Below are 15384 nucleotides of genomic sequence, written 5' to 3'. Positions count from 1 at the left end.
TTTTTTAAATGTTTATTACAGTTAACCGGATTGTCTACAATAAGCGCCCGCTACGTTATTTTTTTTAGGTAAACCCGCTACGCTGCTCGCTCCCTCTCATTCGCACTCGCGCGCTACAGCGTGCACGGGCTGGCCCTTCAAGACGCCCCCACCGAGCAGGCGCCCAACAAACAGGGCAACAGCCCTTTTCAAAGTTGGCCCTTACATGTTGACACCTCCATCAAATACAAGCCCATCTCATCAAGACCAGCCCAACGAGCGGCGCACTACCCCTCCCCTCTCTTCCTTCCGGGCGGCGAGCGCCGCCGTCGCTCCCTCCCACATCGATTTCAACCGCCGCACGCGGCCGCGTCAGCGCCGCACCTCTGCCCTAGCCGCCTCTCCCTTCTCCGGGCGGCGCCGGTACTGAAGACGACGACGTCGGCTCTATTCTCCCCAACCAATCTCCGACGATCGCAGCCCGTTTTCTCCGAAATTTCGGGGCCTCGTCGCGCCTCCATCTGCTAACAGGAGGCGCGGCGTCGGGCTCCCCGGGATGTCGTTCCGCGGCCGTGGAGGGAGAGGAGGAGGGAGAGGCGGCCGCGGAGGAAGAGGAGGCAGAGGCTTCGGGGGCGCCAGCTATGACCACCCCGCCAAGCACGCTCCCCACGAGGACTTCCCGGTCAGCCAGTCTCCTCCGCTCCCCACACCCCTCCCCCTTCTCTGTAGCCACCACCTCGACTCGGTCGCCGTGTGGGATTGGTTGAATTAGTAGGATTCGGGATTCACTTGTGTTCTTGGCGCTCGCCCTTGCAGGAGATCACCCTGCCGGAGATGACCTGCGCCAAGGCGACCAACGAGGAGAAGACTCTGATACTGTCCACCTTGAAGCTCGATGATTTCATGAGGAATTCTTGCTACTACCTGGAGCCGGATGCCCCCAAGAAAAGTACCGCCACTCAACTTGTCATAACTGATATGCTCATTTTTCCTCTTGCTGCACAGTATGCTGTATTGCTTTGCTTCTCGATTCTACACTAGTATGTAGCTAGAGGGAGTATGGGATTTTGCATCTTTGGAGTAGTTGGTCAGATAATTGGATACAGCAGGGTTATACTGAAGCTGGCCGTTTTTGCAGTTTTCGTATGAATTGCTGTATCAGGACTGCTTATGTTACAGAGCAAGCGAGCAACCTCTATTTCTTTCCGTCTAACCTGTGTTTTCCTACTTTCTTTAGCTACGAAAGGCTGGATTTCCAATGATACATTCCAACCCATTGGCGTATTAACTAGAAGCTCAATAATAAGGGATCCATGAATCCTGATCGTTTATATTTATGGACTGTTATTTTGTATGCAACTTGATATACTGTTGGCACGGGACACATTTTCTACATCTGCATGGTCTAGAATTAATTTTGGTTTTTATTTTTCCCATTTAAAATTTGATATTACCACTTGCATCTGTATCTTCAGGGGCTATAAATATAATTAGACTCATTGCTAGCTCATAGAAACAATTCAGCATCTTTCCTTGTGAGAATACTCTGGTTTGGTTTCATATCTTCTACAAGTAGCGATTTCTACTTTGTTTCTTTTCTTGAGTTCTGTCTGACTACTTTCTTTTTCTGCCTTGGTATCTTATCAGAGAATGACGACAAAGAGATCGAAAGATATTCTGATAGGAAGCGTAAAACACAAAGCAAACGGGAAGCTCTTGCGTCATACCTCAAACTTATCCCTGCAAATTTTCCTGCAGAACTGCTACATGGTAGTCTTGAAGTACACACCATTTTTTGTTTTCTGCTATGTGGTTGCAGCACAATAAACCCTTAATATTATCTCCCTTTCAGGTTCTAAACGAGCGCAACCAGTTCAGAAAAAACTTCGGTGGGATAAAGACGCGGGTATGCTATATTTCACAAAATCAAAACATAATTCCCTTGTTGCCTTTTCTGCCGTGAACTTCTGTTTATGCCTATGATATCTTCTTGAATCCTTTTTAAGGAAACTGCTTTGTTTGCACCATCCTATTTGTATGTCTATTCGAAGTAACGGAACTTAAATGAACACTTCTAGTGTAGCTATATTCAAATGTATATACACTGACCCCTTAGCATTGATCTTGTCATCTTTGTTTGCCAGATAATCAGGCATTTGATATATTCGAGAAACTCGAAGCGAAACAGAAGGCAAGCCATCATTACCTTTTTTTTTTCAAGCTGCTGCAGTATATCTGGAAGGCATATTTCTATTCAAGATATATTATTACTGGTTTAAAGTCTTACACCATGTTGACTGATATTTGGTAACTGTAGGATGGAGAGGAGAAGACCGAAAAGGAGGGTGATGAGGAGGAGGAGGATGAAGAGGAGGAAGCAGAAGCGGAAGAAAGTTCAGATGACGATTATAATCAGGTTAGTATCTTGGAACTTTATGCACTGTGGTTTTCTTCGATGTAGAAAAATGGGTGTTAACATGTTCATGGTTTTGGCAAAATTGTGTGATGCATGTGTATTCCTTCACATCAACAAATATGAAATGGTTAGACCAGTGATGCATCATTTCTTTGTCTTGCGTATTGTCTAATAGTTTGACTCCCATGGTCTTACTCCGCAGAATATCGAGTTCGATGATGACGATGATGACTGGAACCAAGAGGAGGAAGCACGTAAGTTTCCATTTAATGTTCAATTCATATTACTGCTGTACCACCTCCTTTTCCTTCCGAATCAGCACTGTATGCATTGTAATGCTTGCTAACGAAAATAATTGTTTTCATGTAACAGATGAAGACTGCTATGATTGATGATTGGTAGCCGCTGAAAAGGTTAACCCATTCAACATTGGTTAGGTTTCTTGGTATTCTTCTTCGTTTGTAACTCATTGGGCAATTTTGATGGAAGGTAGTGCGTAATTAGGTAGTTAGATATGATTATTCTTCCCGCGTTCATGTCAAGAAGGTACCAGAAACTCAGGACCATATGAATTCTGCAGCATCCAGTTCTGAATGTTTCCTATTGCGTCTGTGCAAGCAAATGCATTCTACCTGCACTTTAATCCATAGAGCTGGGTTCACATGCAAAGAAAAAAGAAAGAAAATTATGGGACTTTGATTTTTATGTGCATTTCATTGAAGAAACCTGGCAGTTGATGATTTAAAGCTCACATCGTTATGTTTGGCATGTGCTCCGCTGTAGGTCAGGATTCTGAAGTTGAAAGCGTGTTCTGTTCTTTCTTTAAAAAAAATATATTCCTTGTGGTGGCTTGGATAAGGAAGATGATCATCACATATGCCATGCAGCTCCTCATACTCGTAGTTCTTGCTCGATCGAACGGCTGTGTGTTGTACTGGCAAGCATGACAGGCAGTAGCTAAGAGCAACTCCAACCGATCCCGTCTAATCTCTAATTTAGAGGAGTGAACGGCCCGGTATCCTATAGAGGACTACTTTCGCTCCTTGAAAAATGGCAGTTTCTAACTGATCCCTGATACTTACCGGAGTAAAAACTTAAACACGAATTCATTTATTTTTGGTCCATCGAGTTAGACTTCACTACTCATCTGATTACATACTCCACCAATTCTTCGCTAAGAGAACCAATACAAAGAAAACTACAAGAAAAATTACACATTTTAACAGAAACACTACTTCCTTAACTGCTCCTGTTAATCCGATCAATGCTTTCTCCATCTCTTTATTGACTACATTGTTTCTTTTCCCTACCGGCTTCTCGAGCTTGCACACTTTTTTCTTCTCTTCCTCTTCGAACTTGAACATTGCATCCTCTCTAGCTTCATCTCTAGCAACTAATGCACCAACATCAAGCAAATTTCTTGCTATCAATAGATCAATATATTCTTCTTCCCAATACCAAAATTTGCATCCGTCCTATATACAATTTAAAGCAAATAATGAGTTTTCACATTGCGATGAATTTGAAGAACAGACGTATGAAATGGCACTCACTCCGTCCTTTTCGCACTTGAAGAAAACCCATTCGGGATGTTTCGGCATGCTCGAAACGTGGCGCACCACCAGCCGCCAGCAGTGGTCACACTTGATTATCGGCAAAGGCTCGCCGATGAGTTGTTGGGCTAGGGCCGAGCCCGACCGACGAGCGGACGTTGTTGTGCCGGTGGTCGGCCGACATGTGAGATGCGAGCGGTGAGAGGAGGACATACCGAGACGCGGCGGGTAGCACTCGAGGTGGATGCCCGGTTCGATCCCTGTCAAATCTCTCCAAAACACGATGGCGACTAGGTGCGTCGAATCTGGAGATGGCGGCGACGGCCGTAGATCCGCCGATTTATAGTCATCGGTGACGAGAAATTGATCGAATTAAGGTGGGGGACGAGCACGGCGGGTGCTACTAGGGGTCACCGGTGCCGTGTGGTGGCCGACGGGGCAACTAGGGCGGTGCCGAGGTGGATGCGGCACGAGGTTGGGTGGGTGCGACCGCAGGTGAAGGGGAACACTTTTTACTCAGCGGGTGGGGGGCCGATTAAATATAAGAGTCGGGGCGGCCGAAGAGGATAATTTTTACTTCTCTAAAAGGTTTAGGGGTCGGCTAGGTGCAGTTTAGTGAAGTAAAAGTTAAAGGTTACTCCTTTAAAGTGTCTTCGGGAATCGGTTAGAGTTGCTCTAACACAACCACATCCATGACATCTTATTCAAGCAGTACGTGACCCTAGTGCCTCTTTGATTCATGGGTTTCTCTTGAATCCTACGTACAACATTATAAACTACTCCTTCCGTCTCAAAATTCTTGTCTTAAATTTGTCAAAATACAGATGTATCTAGTTATGTTTTAATGTTAGATACATCCGTATTTAGACAAGTCTAAGACATGAATTTTGAGACGGAGGGAGTACATGATTTTTTGGTGAAGTAGTGTTTGAAGGAACAGGAAAACACAAGAGAATGAGATTGATGCCACTTAGCAATCGATAATTTTGCAAGTGAAATGCTGTTTTTTTTTCAGCCAGTTACATTATTTCACTCGCTCAAATAGTAGGCATACAATTGCAGATCTGCAACGTACACCAATGGCCAGATTTTATAACATTACTAACATCAGCGACCACAGTAGCGGGATCCCTTTGCTGTCCTACAGGATCAACAATCAATTACCAGTGCTCCCTCGGTCGTGCTGTGTGTTCTTCTATAGTTGGTAGCAAGATCGCATGCCAATTGCCACGCATGTATAGAAAACAGGGCATTTAATCAAGAACAAGCCAAAGATATTTTTCCTCATTGGTGCAACGTTTATTCCCTGATGAAGGTCCCGGGTGTCCATATGGTCGAACACTCATTGACCAATAAAAATACTAAGTAGTACTATATCTTACAGGTAAAATGGAGCTTAAATTAGGAATTGTCAACCATCTTCCCGAAAATCGACAATGAAATTGTATTACAGCGATGAACTCGGAGTGGGCAGCAGGAAGTTGAGGAGAGCCTCGTTGAACCTCTTTGTGTCCTCCTCCTGGGGCATATGGCCACTGTTCTTCAGGATCTCCAGCCTAACATTTGCACCTAGCTGCCTGCATCAATTTGCACCCATCTTTCATGTGTAAGTTACAGTAGAAGGTGACACAACTGCAACCAGATTACACAACCATGTAATAAGAGTAGTAAATGCTTGCTGACCTCGTCACCTGGAATGCCTTCTCTATGGGGAAGATCTGGTCATGCTCTCCCCACAGCACAAGAACTTGCTGAAAGATGGGGGCACAGATTGGGTGAAGAAGAAACTATGAGTTTACTTTGCGATTTAACTACATCAATTTGCACTTTGTTCGTTGTGCTTGTTTCTCAGGAAAATTAGAGGATGTATGTACCTGGGGGAGTGGAGTGAGCTGGAACTTGTCTTTGTTCCCCAGGGATATCGCTTTGATCAGCCCCTCCTTCTCCTCTATGTTCTCGCTGTAGAGATACTGCAGCAAAATGTTTTATTTGTGATTTTTTTAAATGCTCCCAAACTAATAGAGCCGTCCATTTTATTTTATTTTGCGGGAGAGAGCCATCCATTTCTTTTGATCCAAAGTCCCTAATGAAACGTGACGACCTATTTCCGGCAAAAAAACAGGTCATCCTTGACTCTCACATGTTTATTATTTGTTTCCATATCAAGATACTGGCATAAAATTAGGAAATAACATATATTCAACAAGTAGTAATATGAAGAGTATATCCATCAAGTTTGAGTGTGGTTTGAGAGTGAAAAGATTAATCTTGTACGACACCTATGGTATTAGGCACCATAGTTGAAAGTTTGTACACAGTTCATTTCTTATGCTGCAGAACCGGGTACAAATGGGAGAGAAGATAAATGGGACGTGATAACATCACGACTAAGTCAAATGAACGCATGTTACATCACCTTCGTTATTTATGTAGGACTAACGATGTTAGGCACTACCTACCTAATTATGCTCGTGGTGGAAGCTATGGCGGGGCCGTTGAATGGATGCTGTCTCGCCACTGAATGGTTGGCGGCTCCATGATACGTTTGAACGTCGACATGGTTGGTTGTGCATTGTCAATCGTGTGTCGTCAAGGACAGTGATTGACGTCGCTGCTAGTTCGTTGCGCGGTTATGGTAGTATTATTTTTCTAAGTACTCTTTTTAGTGTGAAAAAACGTCTTACATTATGATACAGTGGGAGTACTATATACTTCCACCATCCTTGAAAAAATGTACTTCTGATTTTTCTGAAGGGTCAAATTATCTTAAAGTTTAATCAAGTTTATGTAAAAGCATACCAATGTTTGTGAAATCAAATTGGTATATGATGAAAATATATTTTGTCACTAATCTTATGCTATTAATTTGATGACATAAATGTTGGTTTAAAACATAAAAAAGTTTGATTTTTTAACAAGATTGAAAGTACATTTTTTCAAGGACGAGGAGAGTAACTCCGTCGACAAAAACAGACATGGTTGGCTGAGTTCATCTGTCAATCGACATGGACTCTTGTGTCCGATATAGGTATAGCCGTATAGGCCGATGCAATTCACCTGCCCGCTAGCTCCTACGCCGCCAAACCATGCGAATATCTGAGGGGATGGGGAAAAAGAGCAGGTGATGCAACGGCCGTTCGGTCGGGAATTGATTGGAAGCACAGTTGGGAACCGGGAGCCTGCATGCATTGTCCAGAGACCAGAGTTGATCGTGGTGGCGATGGACTGGTAGCTAGCGCGGCGAGGCCGTTGGACGAACACATCTGCGAGGTCGTACTACGTCTTTCTTTCACGGTCAGGTACGGCCAGCTGCGGCGGCCGGGCCGGCGAGATTACTTCAAACAGCAGATGTGTTCGGAGGAAAATAATTCAAACACCTAAACATGGTGGCCATTGATCCGTTGATCGCGTACCTGAACGAGGTCGCGGAGTAAGAAGCCCGGGATGAACCCGCGGGGGCGGTGGTAGGCGAGCTCCATGAGCCGCCGCATCTTCTCGGGGGTGCGCGGCAGCATCAGGTCATCCACGCGCTCGGCCCCGCCGCGCGCCAGCAGGGCGCGGTCGTCCGCGTCGCCCTTGAGCAGGTCGGAGCTCGCGATCACCACCCGCTCCACGGCCTCGGCCCCCAGCAGCCTCGCCACGTGGTACGCCACGAAGCCACCGTAGCTAGTCCCGACCACCGACACCCTGGTCGACGGGGCGACGATCGCGCCTATGAGCTTCGCCACGGCCTCGGCCTGGTGGGCCTCGGAGCACTCGCTGTCGACCGGCGTGGGCGACGTGCGGGAGCCGCCGAAGAAGAGGAGGTCCGGCACGACGAGGCGGAACCGGCGCGACAGCGGGCCCACCTGGGGCCGCCACTGCCACGTCGCCGGCGGGCCGAAGCCGTGGAGGAGGACGAGGACGGGGAGCTCCTCGCTGGCGCCCGGAGGGAAGCGCCAGCACTGCATCGTGGTGGCGCCGCCGTCGAGCGGCACGGACGCCTGGACCAGGCCCGCCGCGGCGAAGCGGCGCCGGAAGTAGGCGTCCAGCAGCGGCGCGATGCCGAGCGTCGACGAAGGCATGGCGGGGACTGGAGCGTGAGCTGGAGCACGGCGCCTTCGTGGCTTGTCACGTCTGCTGGCTTGGCTTGTCCCATGCGCGCGTGGTGTGGCACGTATATGTATGTCTGCTCTCGATGGGGAAAAGACAGTCACGGGCTGTACCAACCGCCTCATGTCTTTTTCTGTGGAGTCCGGCTCAACTGCGACAGGAATTTCTACAACAAACTTTTCTTTTCTTGATAGACTATCTTTAAACAGTCAACTGTTTTTGATTTGGATTGCAGCAGAATATTAGACGTTAGAAAAGGCGTTTATTGAGGAGTATTTTTATAAAAACTACCATAATTGGGACAACTGTGACCCAAAACTACCACTCTAGTAATAACCCTAGCAAAAACCTATCGTACCACTTTTGCTCTAATTTTTGGCAAAAAAAATTACCACTTCTGTTTAATGATTGATTGAGCACAAATTAAGGACGATTATGACATATATTGCCCACCCGTTGGGGGCCGACCTGGCACAAAAGTCAATCTTCACCGATATAACATGTGGGACCCATATGTCATTCTTAGTAAAAACAAGGCTCGCCCGCACGCGTGCATTGGGTGAGCACGTTCCAATTCGTGGGTTCGGTCAACTCGCCCGCTCAACACTCACGCAGGAGAAAATCTACCGCCGCCACGTTAGCCGCCACCGGGTGCCGCCCCCGCCTGTCGCCGGGCGCCGCGTCCAGCTGTCGTCGCGGCAAAGATGCAGGCGAGGTGGGGCGCGGGATGGTGGCGGTGCCATGGTGAGGCATCAATGCTACGCATCGGCTCCAGCCGCCGTCGGGCCCTAATAAGTCTCAAACATATCTATAGTTTTTTATCGTTAAATGCTATTATATCATCACTTTTGTATGTATTATATGTCATTTTATATTATTTTTCTGAACTAACCTATTAACTTAGTACCCAGTGTCAGTTTATGTATTTTTTGCAAGTTTTTGGTTTCGCATAAAATTCATACTTGCAGAAGTCCAAACACGATGAAAAATTATGAGGATTTTTATGGAAAATATGCAACACTAGAAGCTTCGAGAGGGAGCCAGAAGTGGGCTATCGGCCCCACAACCCCGGGTGGCATAGCCCCAGGGGGCGTCGGGCAGGCCCGTGGGAGCCCCGCAGCTCCATTTGACCTAATTTCAAGCCTATAAATTCAGTGATTTCCCGAAACCCTCATAAGCGAACCCGAAAGAATTTTATCGCCGCTGCAAGCCTCTGTTCCGAAGCGATCCCATATGGAGACCTTTTTTGGTACTCTGTCGGAGGGGGGGGGGGGGTCATTGGAGAGGCCATCTTCATCAACCTTGCTGCCTCCATGATGATGTGTGAGTAGTTCCTTAAGGACCTATGGGTCCATAGTAGTAGCTAGATCTCTCTCTATCTCTCTCTCTCTTACTCTCTCTCTCTCTCTTGATCTTCAATACAATGATCGTCTCTAAGATCAATTCGATGTAATCTTTTATGGTGTGTTTGTTGGAATCTAATGAATTGTGGGTTTATGACCAGATTATTCATTGAATTTATATGAATCTCTTGAAGTTTCTTTGTTGCATAATTTTATAGCCTGTATTTCTCTTCGATCTATCCATCTGCTTTGGCAAGTTTGATTGGTCTATCTTCAGTGGGAGAGGTGCTTTGTAGTATGTTCAATCTTGCGGTGATCTTGCCCTGTGACAGGTGGGGCAAAGACATGTATTATATTGCTGCTACTAAGGATAAAACGACGAGGTTTGGTTATATTGATTGATCTTATCTTGTCTACATTATGTCATCTTGCTTAAAGCGTTACTATGTTATGAACTTCTTTGAGATGCATGTTGGATAGCGGTCTTGGGATGGAGTAGTAGTAGATGCAGTTGGGTTAACAGTCTACTTGTCCTGGACGTAACACCTATATTTGATTATGCCATGAACGATCACAATTATAACTATGCTTAATTCTATCAATTGGCCAACAATAATTTTTCTACCATACCGTTGCTATGCCACTAGTTTCCATCAACACAAAAAGTCTGCACAATTGCTCTTTTATTTTCTATTGCTTTGTATATCACTATCTGCTTTTAACCTTGTGGCTAGCAAGAACAAGGGGAGTGACGACTCCCTTGCCTTTGTTGGGTCCAAGCAATTTTTGTTTTGTTTATGTGCAGGTGTTGTTAAACTTGTTAGTGTGGCGCCTCCTGCTGGTTCGATAAACCTTGGTTTCTAACTAAGGAAAATACTATCTGCTACTATACTAGTTCACCCTTCCTCTTCGGGGAAATCTAACAACTCCATCGTGAGTAGCAGAAGAATTTCTGGCGTCGTTGCCGGGGAGACATCATCTACAAAATCAGGTGCCTCCGCACAAAAACTTTTCTTTTGCTTGTTTATATTTTCTCACCATTTGCATTTTTATTTTCCTTCTCCTTTGTTTTCCAAAAAAAATCCAATTTTTTTTGTGTTACTATTTCTGCGTGTGCGCCCATCATGGCTAGTTCTTCGCTTATCGGCCCTAAGCTTGAGTTTAAAGTGCGTAATTTTAAACAAAGGGGTAGGGTGAGTTTAAAAGATGCTTGGCATAGGATTTGTGATGCTCAAAATAGATCTACCCCTAAGCAATCTACCACTATTCATCTCCAAAATTTTCTTTTGTCCCCAACATACCCAATACAATTGTAAATTGTATAGGTGCACTAGTTCGCCGAAGAGATGGTGATACAAGTGTAGTATGGTAGTAGATATAGGTTTTTGTAATCTGAAATAATAAAAATAGCAAGGTAAAAAGTGATAAAAGTGAGCCCAAACAGTATTGCAATGCATGGAAACAAGGCCTAGGGTTCATACTTTCACTAGTGCAATCTCTTAACAGTGCTAACATAAATGAACCATATAACAATCCCTCAATGCGGACAAAGAATCACTCCAAAGTTCCTATCAATAGTGGAGAACATAAGATGAAATTGTTGTAGGTAGAAAACCACCTCAAAGTTATCCTTCCGATCAATCTATTGAGGCATCCCTATAAGTGTCTCAAACAACCCTAGAGATCGTACTACAATAACACCATATAATACGCATCAATAAACTCTAATGTCACCTAGATACTCCAATGTCACCACAAGTATCCATGAGTTAATTATTCGATATGCATCAAACAATTTCAGATTCATAATATTCAATCCAACACAAAGAACTTCAAAGATTACCCCAAAATTTCTATCAAAGAAAGTAGGACGAAAACATGTATCAACCTATGTGCTTAGATTACCCCAATGTCACCTCAGGAATCTGCAAGTTGATTACCAAAGCATATATCAAGTGACTCAATAGAATACTCCATTGTCACCACGGGTATCCACATGCAAGACATATATAAAGTGATCTCAAATCCAATATTCAATCCAACATAACGAAACCTCAAAGAGCAAGACTCAATTGATCACAACAAAAATAGAGAGGGAAGAACACCATATGATTCCACTATATTAACAAAGCTCATAGTACATCAAGATCATGCCAAATCAAGAACACGAGAGAGGGAGAGAGAGAGAGACTGAGGGGGAGAGAGAGATTGAACGCATAGCTACTAGTACATACCCTCAGCCTCAAGGATGAACTACTCACACATCACCATGACAACAGAGGAGAAGTTGGTCGTGATGGTGATGGAGGAGATGTCCCCAACGGCGTCCCAGCGCCACCGAAGGAGAGGGGGAAGGGGCCCCTCCTTCTTATTCCTTGGTCCTCCGGGAAGAGAGGGAGCTCTCCCCTAGATAGGATCTCTCTGTTGTCTTCTATTTCTCGCTACTGTTTTCGGAGCCCTTCACCGTTTCTTATATTCCCGGAGACCCGTAACTCCGATTGGGCTGAAATTTTGAGGAGATTTTTATCCGGAAATTATCTTTCTTGCGGCGAAAGAAGGGCTCCAAGTGACCAATGAGGTGCCCACAAGGCAAGGGGCGCGCCCAGGGGGTAGGGCGCACCCTGTTGCTTTGTGAGCCCTCGGGTACCATCTTGCGTTGATTCTTTTTCCAAAAAATCACATATATTAAAAAAATCTCCGTAAAATTTTATCGCATTTGGACTTAATTTGATATGATTTTTACGTGAAACAAAAAACATGCAAAAAATAGGAGCTGGCACTGGGCACTAGATTAATAAGTTAGTTGATAAAAATAATATAAAACTGCACTAGAACCATATAAAATTATTGTAAACATGGAATGAATACTTCATAAATTATAGATACGTTGGAGACGTATCGGTGACTAAGTTGGACTCTATGGTAGGAAACACTCTAAAATTGCTAAAAGAAAAATAACCAATTACCGGTAGAGTAGAACAATGTCCCGCTAGAATTGATAAGTTGGAGGGAGTTATTAATGTTTTGGGTTCAGTTTTTTCTTTCATAAAACTAGTGAGGAACTTCCTACAAATAAAAATATGAAACTTACTTGTTTGTCCAAAGATCCTAAGCTTAATAAGGTTGCTTATTCCTGTAAGGAGAAGGGAGATCTAAAAAAAGAACCTATCATTGACACAAATGTTTTGGACTTTGTGCCTGGGAGTGTTATGATTAATAGAATGCTTGCTAATCCTCCTAAGAAATCAAGTGCCCTTATTGAAGAGCTAAAAGATGATAATGCTTGATAGATTGCATTATGCCTAGCTAGGGGCATTAAACAATAGCACTTGTTGGGAGGTGCTACTTATGAGCTGCGTTGGGATTTCCTCGAAGAGGAGAGGATGATGCAGTACAATAGAGATGAGTATTTCCCTCAGTTATGAAAACAAGGATATCAATCCAGTAGGAGAACCAAGCAACACTATGTAAACATCACTTGCACCCAAACAACAAATACTTGCAACCTGATACGTCCATTTTGCATCATATTTTTATGTTGATATTTATTGCATTATGGATTTTTATTACACTTTATGGTACAATTCTTATGCCTTTTCTCTCTTATTTCGCAAGAATTATATGAAGAGGGAGAATGCCGGCAACTGGAATTCTGGACCGAAAAGGAGCAAATCTGAGATACCTATTCTGCACAACTCCAAATGTCCTGAAACTTTACGGAGAATATTTTTGGAATATATAAAAAAATATTGGGCGAAGAAATACCAGAAGGGGATCCACGAGGTGGCCACAAGCCTGGGGGCGCGCCCCCTGAGCTTGTGGGCCCGTGGCTAGCCCCCGGTGCCCATCTTCTGCTATATGAGGTGTTTTGACCTAGAAAAATAATAGGAAGGCTTTTGGGACGAAGCACCACCGTATGGAGGCAGAACCTGGGCAGAAGCAATCTAGGGCTCCGGTAGAGCGATTCCGCCGGGGAAACTTCCCTCCCGGGGGGAATCGAAGCCATCATCATCACCAACGATCCTGTCATCGCGGGAGGACCAATCTTCATCAACATCTTCACCAGCACCATCTCCTCTCAAACCCTAGTTCATCTCTTGTATTCAATCTTTGTCGCAAAACCTCAGATTGGTACCTGTGGGTTGCTAGTAGTGTTGATTACTCCTTGTAGTTGATGCTAGTTGGTTTATTTGGTGGAAGATCATATGTTCTACTTTAACCATAACAACACTAGGTTCTACTTTACTTTCTTCAACATGTTTGGGTGCTCTAATATTACTTTTGCGAACCACAATTGAGACTTTAGCATGTTCATTTATCCTAACAGGGAAAGGTGGTTTTTCAATATAAGCAGTAGGCACAACTGGATCAACATTGTAAATGATATTTTCATCTTGAACTACGACCGGTTCTTTAATTTCTTCTTTAATAGGGGGGTGATATTTAAACCACTTCTCCTTAGGGAGATCAACATGAGTAGCAAAAGATTCACAAAAGGAGGCTACTATCTCAGAGTCAAGTCCATATTTAGTGCTAAACTTGTGAAAAGCATCGGTATTTACAAAAGATTTAACACAATCAAACTCAAGATTAATACCTGACTCTTTACCTTTGTCGAATTCCCAATATTCAGAGTTGCGTTTAATTCTTTCCAAAAGATCACACCTGAATCCAATAGTCTTCTTCATAAAAGAACCAGTACAAGAAGTATCAAGCATGGATTGATCAGCACGAGAAAGTGATACGTCTCCGTCGTATTTATAAGTTTTGATTGTTCCATGCCAATATTCTACAACTTTTATATACTTTTGGTAACTTTTTATACTATTTTTGGGACTAACATATTGATCCAGTGCCCAGTCCAGTTCCTGTTTGTTGCATGTTTTTTGTTTCGCAGAAAATCCATATCAAACGGAGTCCAAACGGGATAAAAACTGACGGAGATTTTTTTTGGAATATGTGTGAATTTTGGGAAGTGGAATCAACGCGAGACGATGCCCGAGGGGCCCACGAGGGTGAGGGGCGCCCCCCAGGGGGTCAGGCGTGCCCTGGGCCCTCGTGGCCACCCTGTAAGGCGGTTGGTGCCCTTCTTTCGCCACAGGAAAGCCAATATCCGGATAAAAATTGTGTCCAAATTTCAGCCCAATCAGAGTTACGGGTCCCCGGGAATTTAAGAAATGGTGAAAGGGCAGAATCAGGGAGCGCAGAAACAGAGAGAGACAGAGAGACATATCCAATCTCGGAGGGGCTCTCGCCCCTCCCATGCCATGGAGGCCATGGACCAGAGGGGAAACCCTTCTCCCATCTAGGGAGAAGGTCAAGGAAGAAGAAGAAGGAGGAGGGCCCTCTCCCCCTCTCTCCCGGTGGCGCCGGAACGCCGCCGGGGCCATCATCATCACCGCTATCTACACCAACACCTCTGTCATCTTCACCAACATCTTCATCACCTTCCCCCATCTATCTACAGCGGTCCACTCTCCCGCAACCCGCTGTACCCTCTACTTGAACATGGTGCTTTATACTTCATATTATTATCCAATGATGTGTTGCCATCCTATGATATCTGAGTAGATTTTCGTTGTCCTATCAGTAACTGATGAATTGCTATGATTGGTTTAATTTTCTTGTGGTTATGTTGCTGTTCTTTGGTGCCCATCATATGAGCGCGCGCGTGGATCACACCATAGGGTTAGTTGTATGTTGATAGGACTATGTATTGGACGGCAAGAGTGACAGAAGCTTCAACCTAGCATAGAAATTGATGCATACGGGATTGAAGGGGGACCAATATATCTTAATGCTATGGTTGGGCTTTACCTTAATGAACGTTAGTAGTTGCGGATGCTTGCTAATAGTTCCAACCATAAGTGCATAGAATTCCAAGTCAGGGATGACATGCTAGCCGTGGGCTCTCCCACATAAAACTTGCTATCGGTCTAGTAAAGTAGTCAATTGCTTAGGGACAATTTCACAACTCCTACCACCACTTTTCCACACTCGC

The 15384-nt window shown here is 44.6% G+C and overlaps 2 protein-coding genes and 1 long non-coding RNA gene across 3 annotated transcripts; 1 reads left to right on the top strand and 2 right to left on the bottom strand.

Moving 5' to 3' along the window:
- Nucleotides 1–228: 228 nt before the first annotated feature.
- On the top strand, nt 229–3106 carry LOC123052115 (glutamic acid-rich protein). Its single transcript, XM_044475209.1, has 8 exons — nt 229–661; nt 796–928; nt 1627–1749; nt 1832–1885; nt 2124–2170; nt 2297–2395; nt 2598–2649; nt 2768–3106. Exons 1-8 carry the CDS (start codon nt 536–538, stop codon nt 2785–2787), a joined length of 654 nt encoding a protein of 217 aa, XP_044331144.1. The 5' UTR covers nt 229–535; the 3' UTR covers nt 2788–3106.
- Nucleotides 3107–3482: 376 nt separating this feature from the next.
- On the bottom strand, nt 3483–4426 carry LOC123052116 (uncharacterized). Its single transcript, XR_006424482.1, has 2 exons — nt 3949–4426; nt 3483–3870 (listed from the first exon to the last, which is right to left on the bottom strand). It is a non-coding gene; the product is annotated as an uncharacterized lncRNA (long non-coding RNA).
- Nucleotides 4427–5225: 799 nt separating this feature from the next.
- Nucleotides 5226–8090, bottom strand: LOC123052114 (dihydrolipoyllysine-residue acetyltransferase component of acetoin cleaving system). Its single transcript, XM_044475208.1, has 4 exons — nt 7362–8090; nt 5823–5918; nt 5632–5699; nt 5226–5525 (listed from the first exon to the last, which is right to left on the bottom strand). Exons 1-4 carry the CDS (start codon nt 8010–8012, stop codon nt 5396–5398), a joined length of 945 nt encoding a protein of 314 aa, XP_044331143.1. The 5' UTR covers nt 8013–8090; the 3' UTR covers nt 5226–5395.
- Between the last annotated feature and the right edge of the window lie 7294 nt (nt 8091–15384).

Source organism: Triticum aestivum, chromosome 2D (genome assembly GCF_018294505.1).
Source record: "Triticum aestivum cultivar Chinese Spring chromosome 2D, IWGSC CS RefSeq v2.1, whole genome shotgun sequence".
Taxonomy (NCBI): Eukaryota; Viridiplantae; Streptophyta; class Magnoliopsida; order Poales; family Poaceae; genus Triticum; species Triticum aestivum.
The sequence above is the reverse complement of the archived record's forward strand: the minus strand, read 5'-3'. Positions and strand labels throughout refer to the sequence as shown.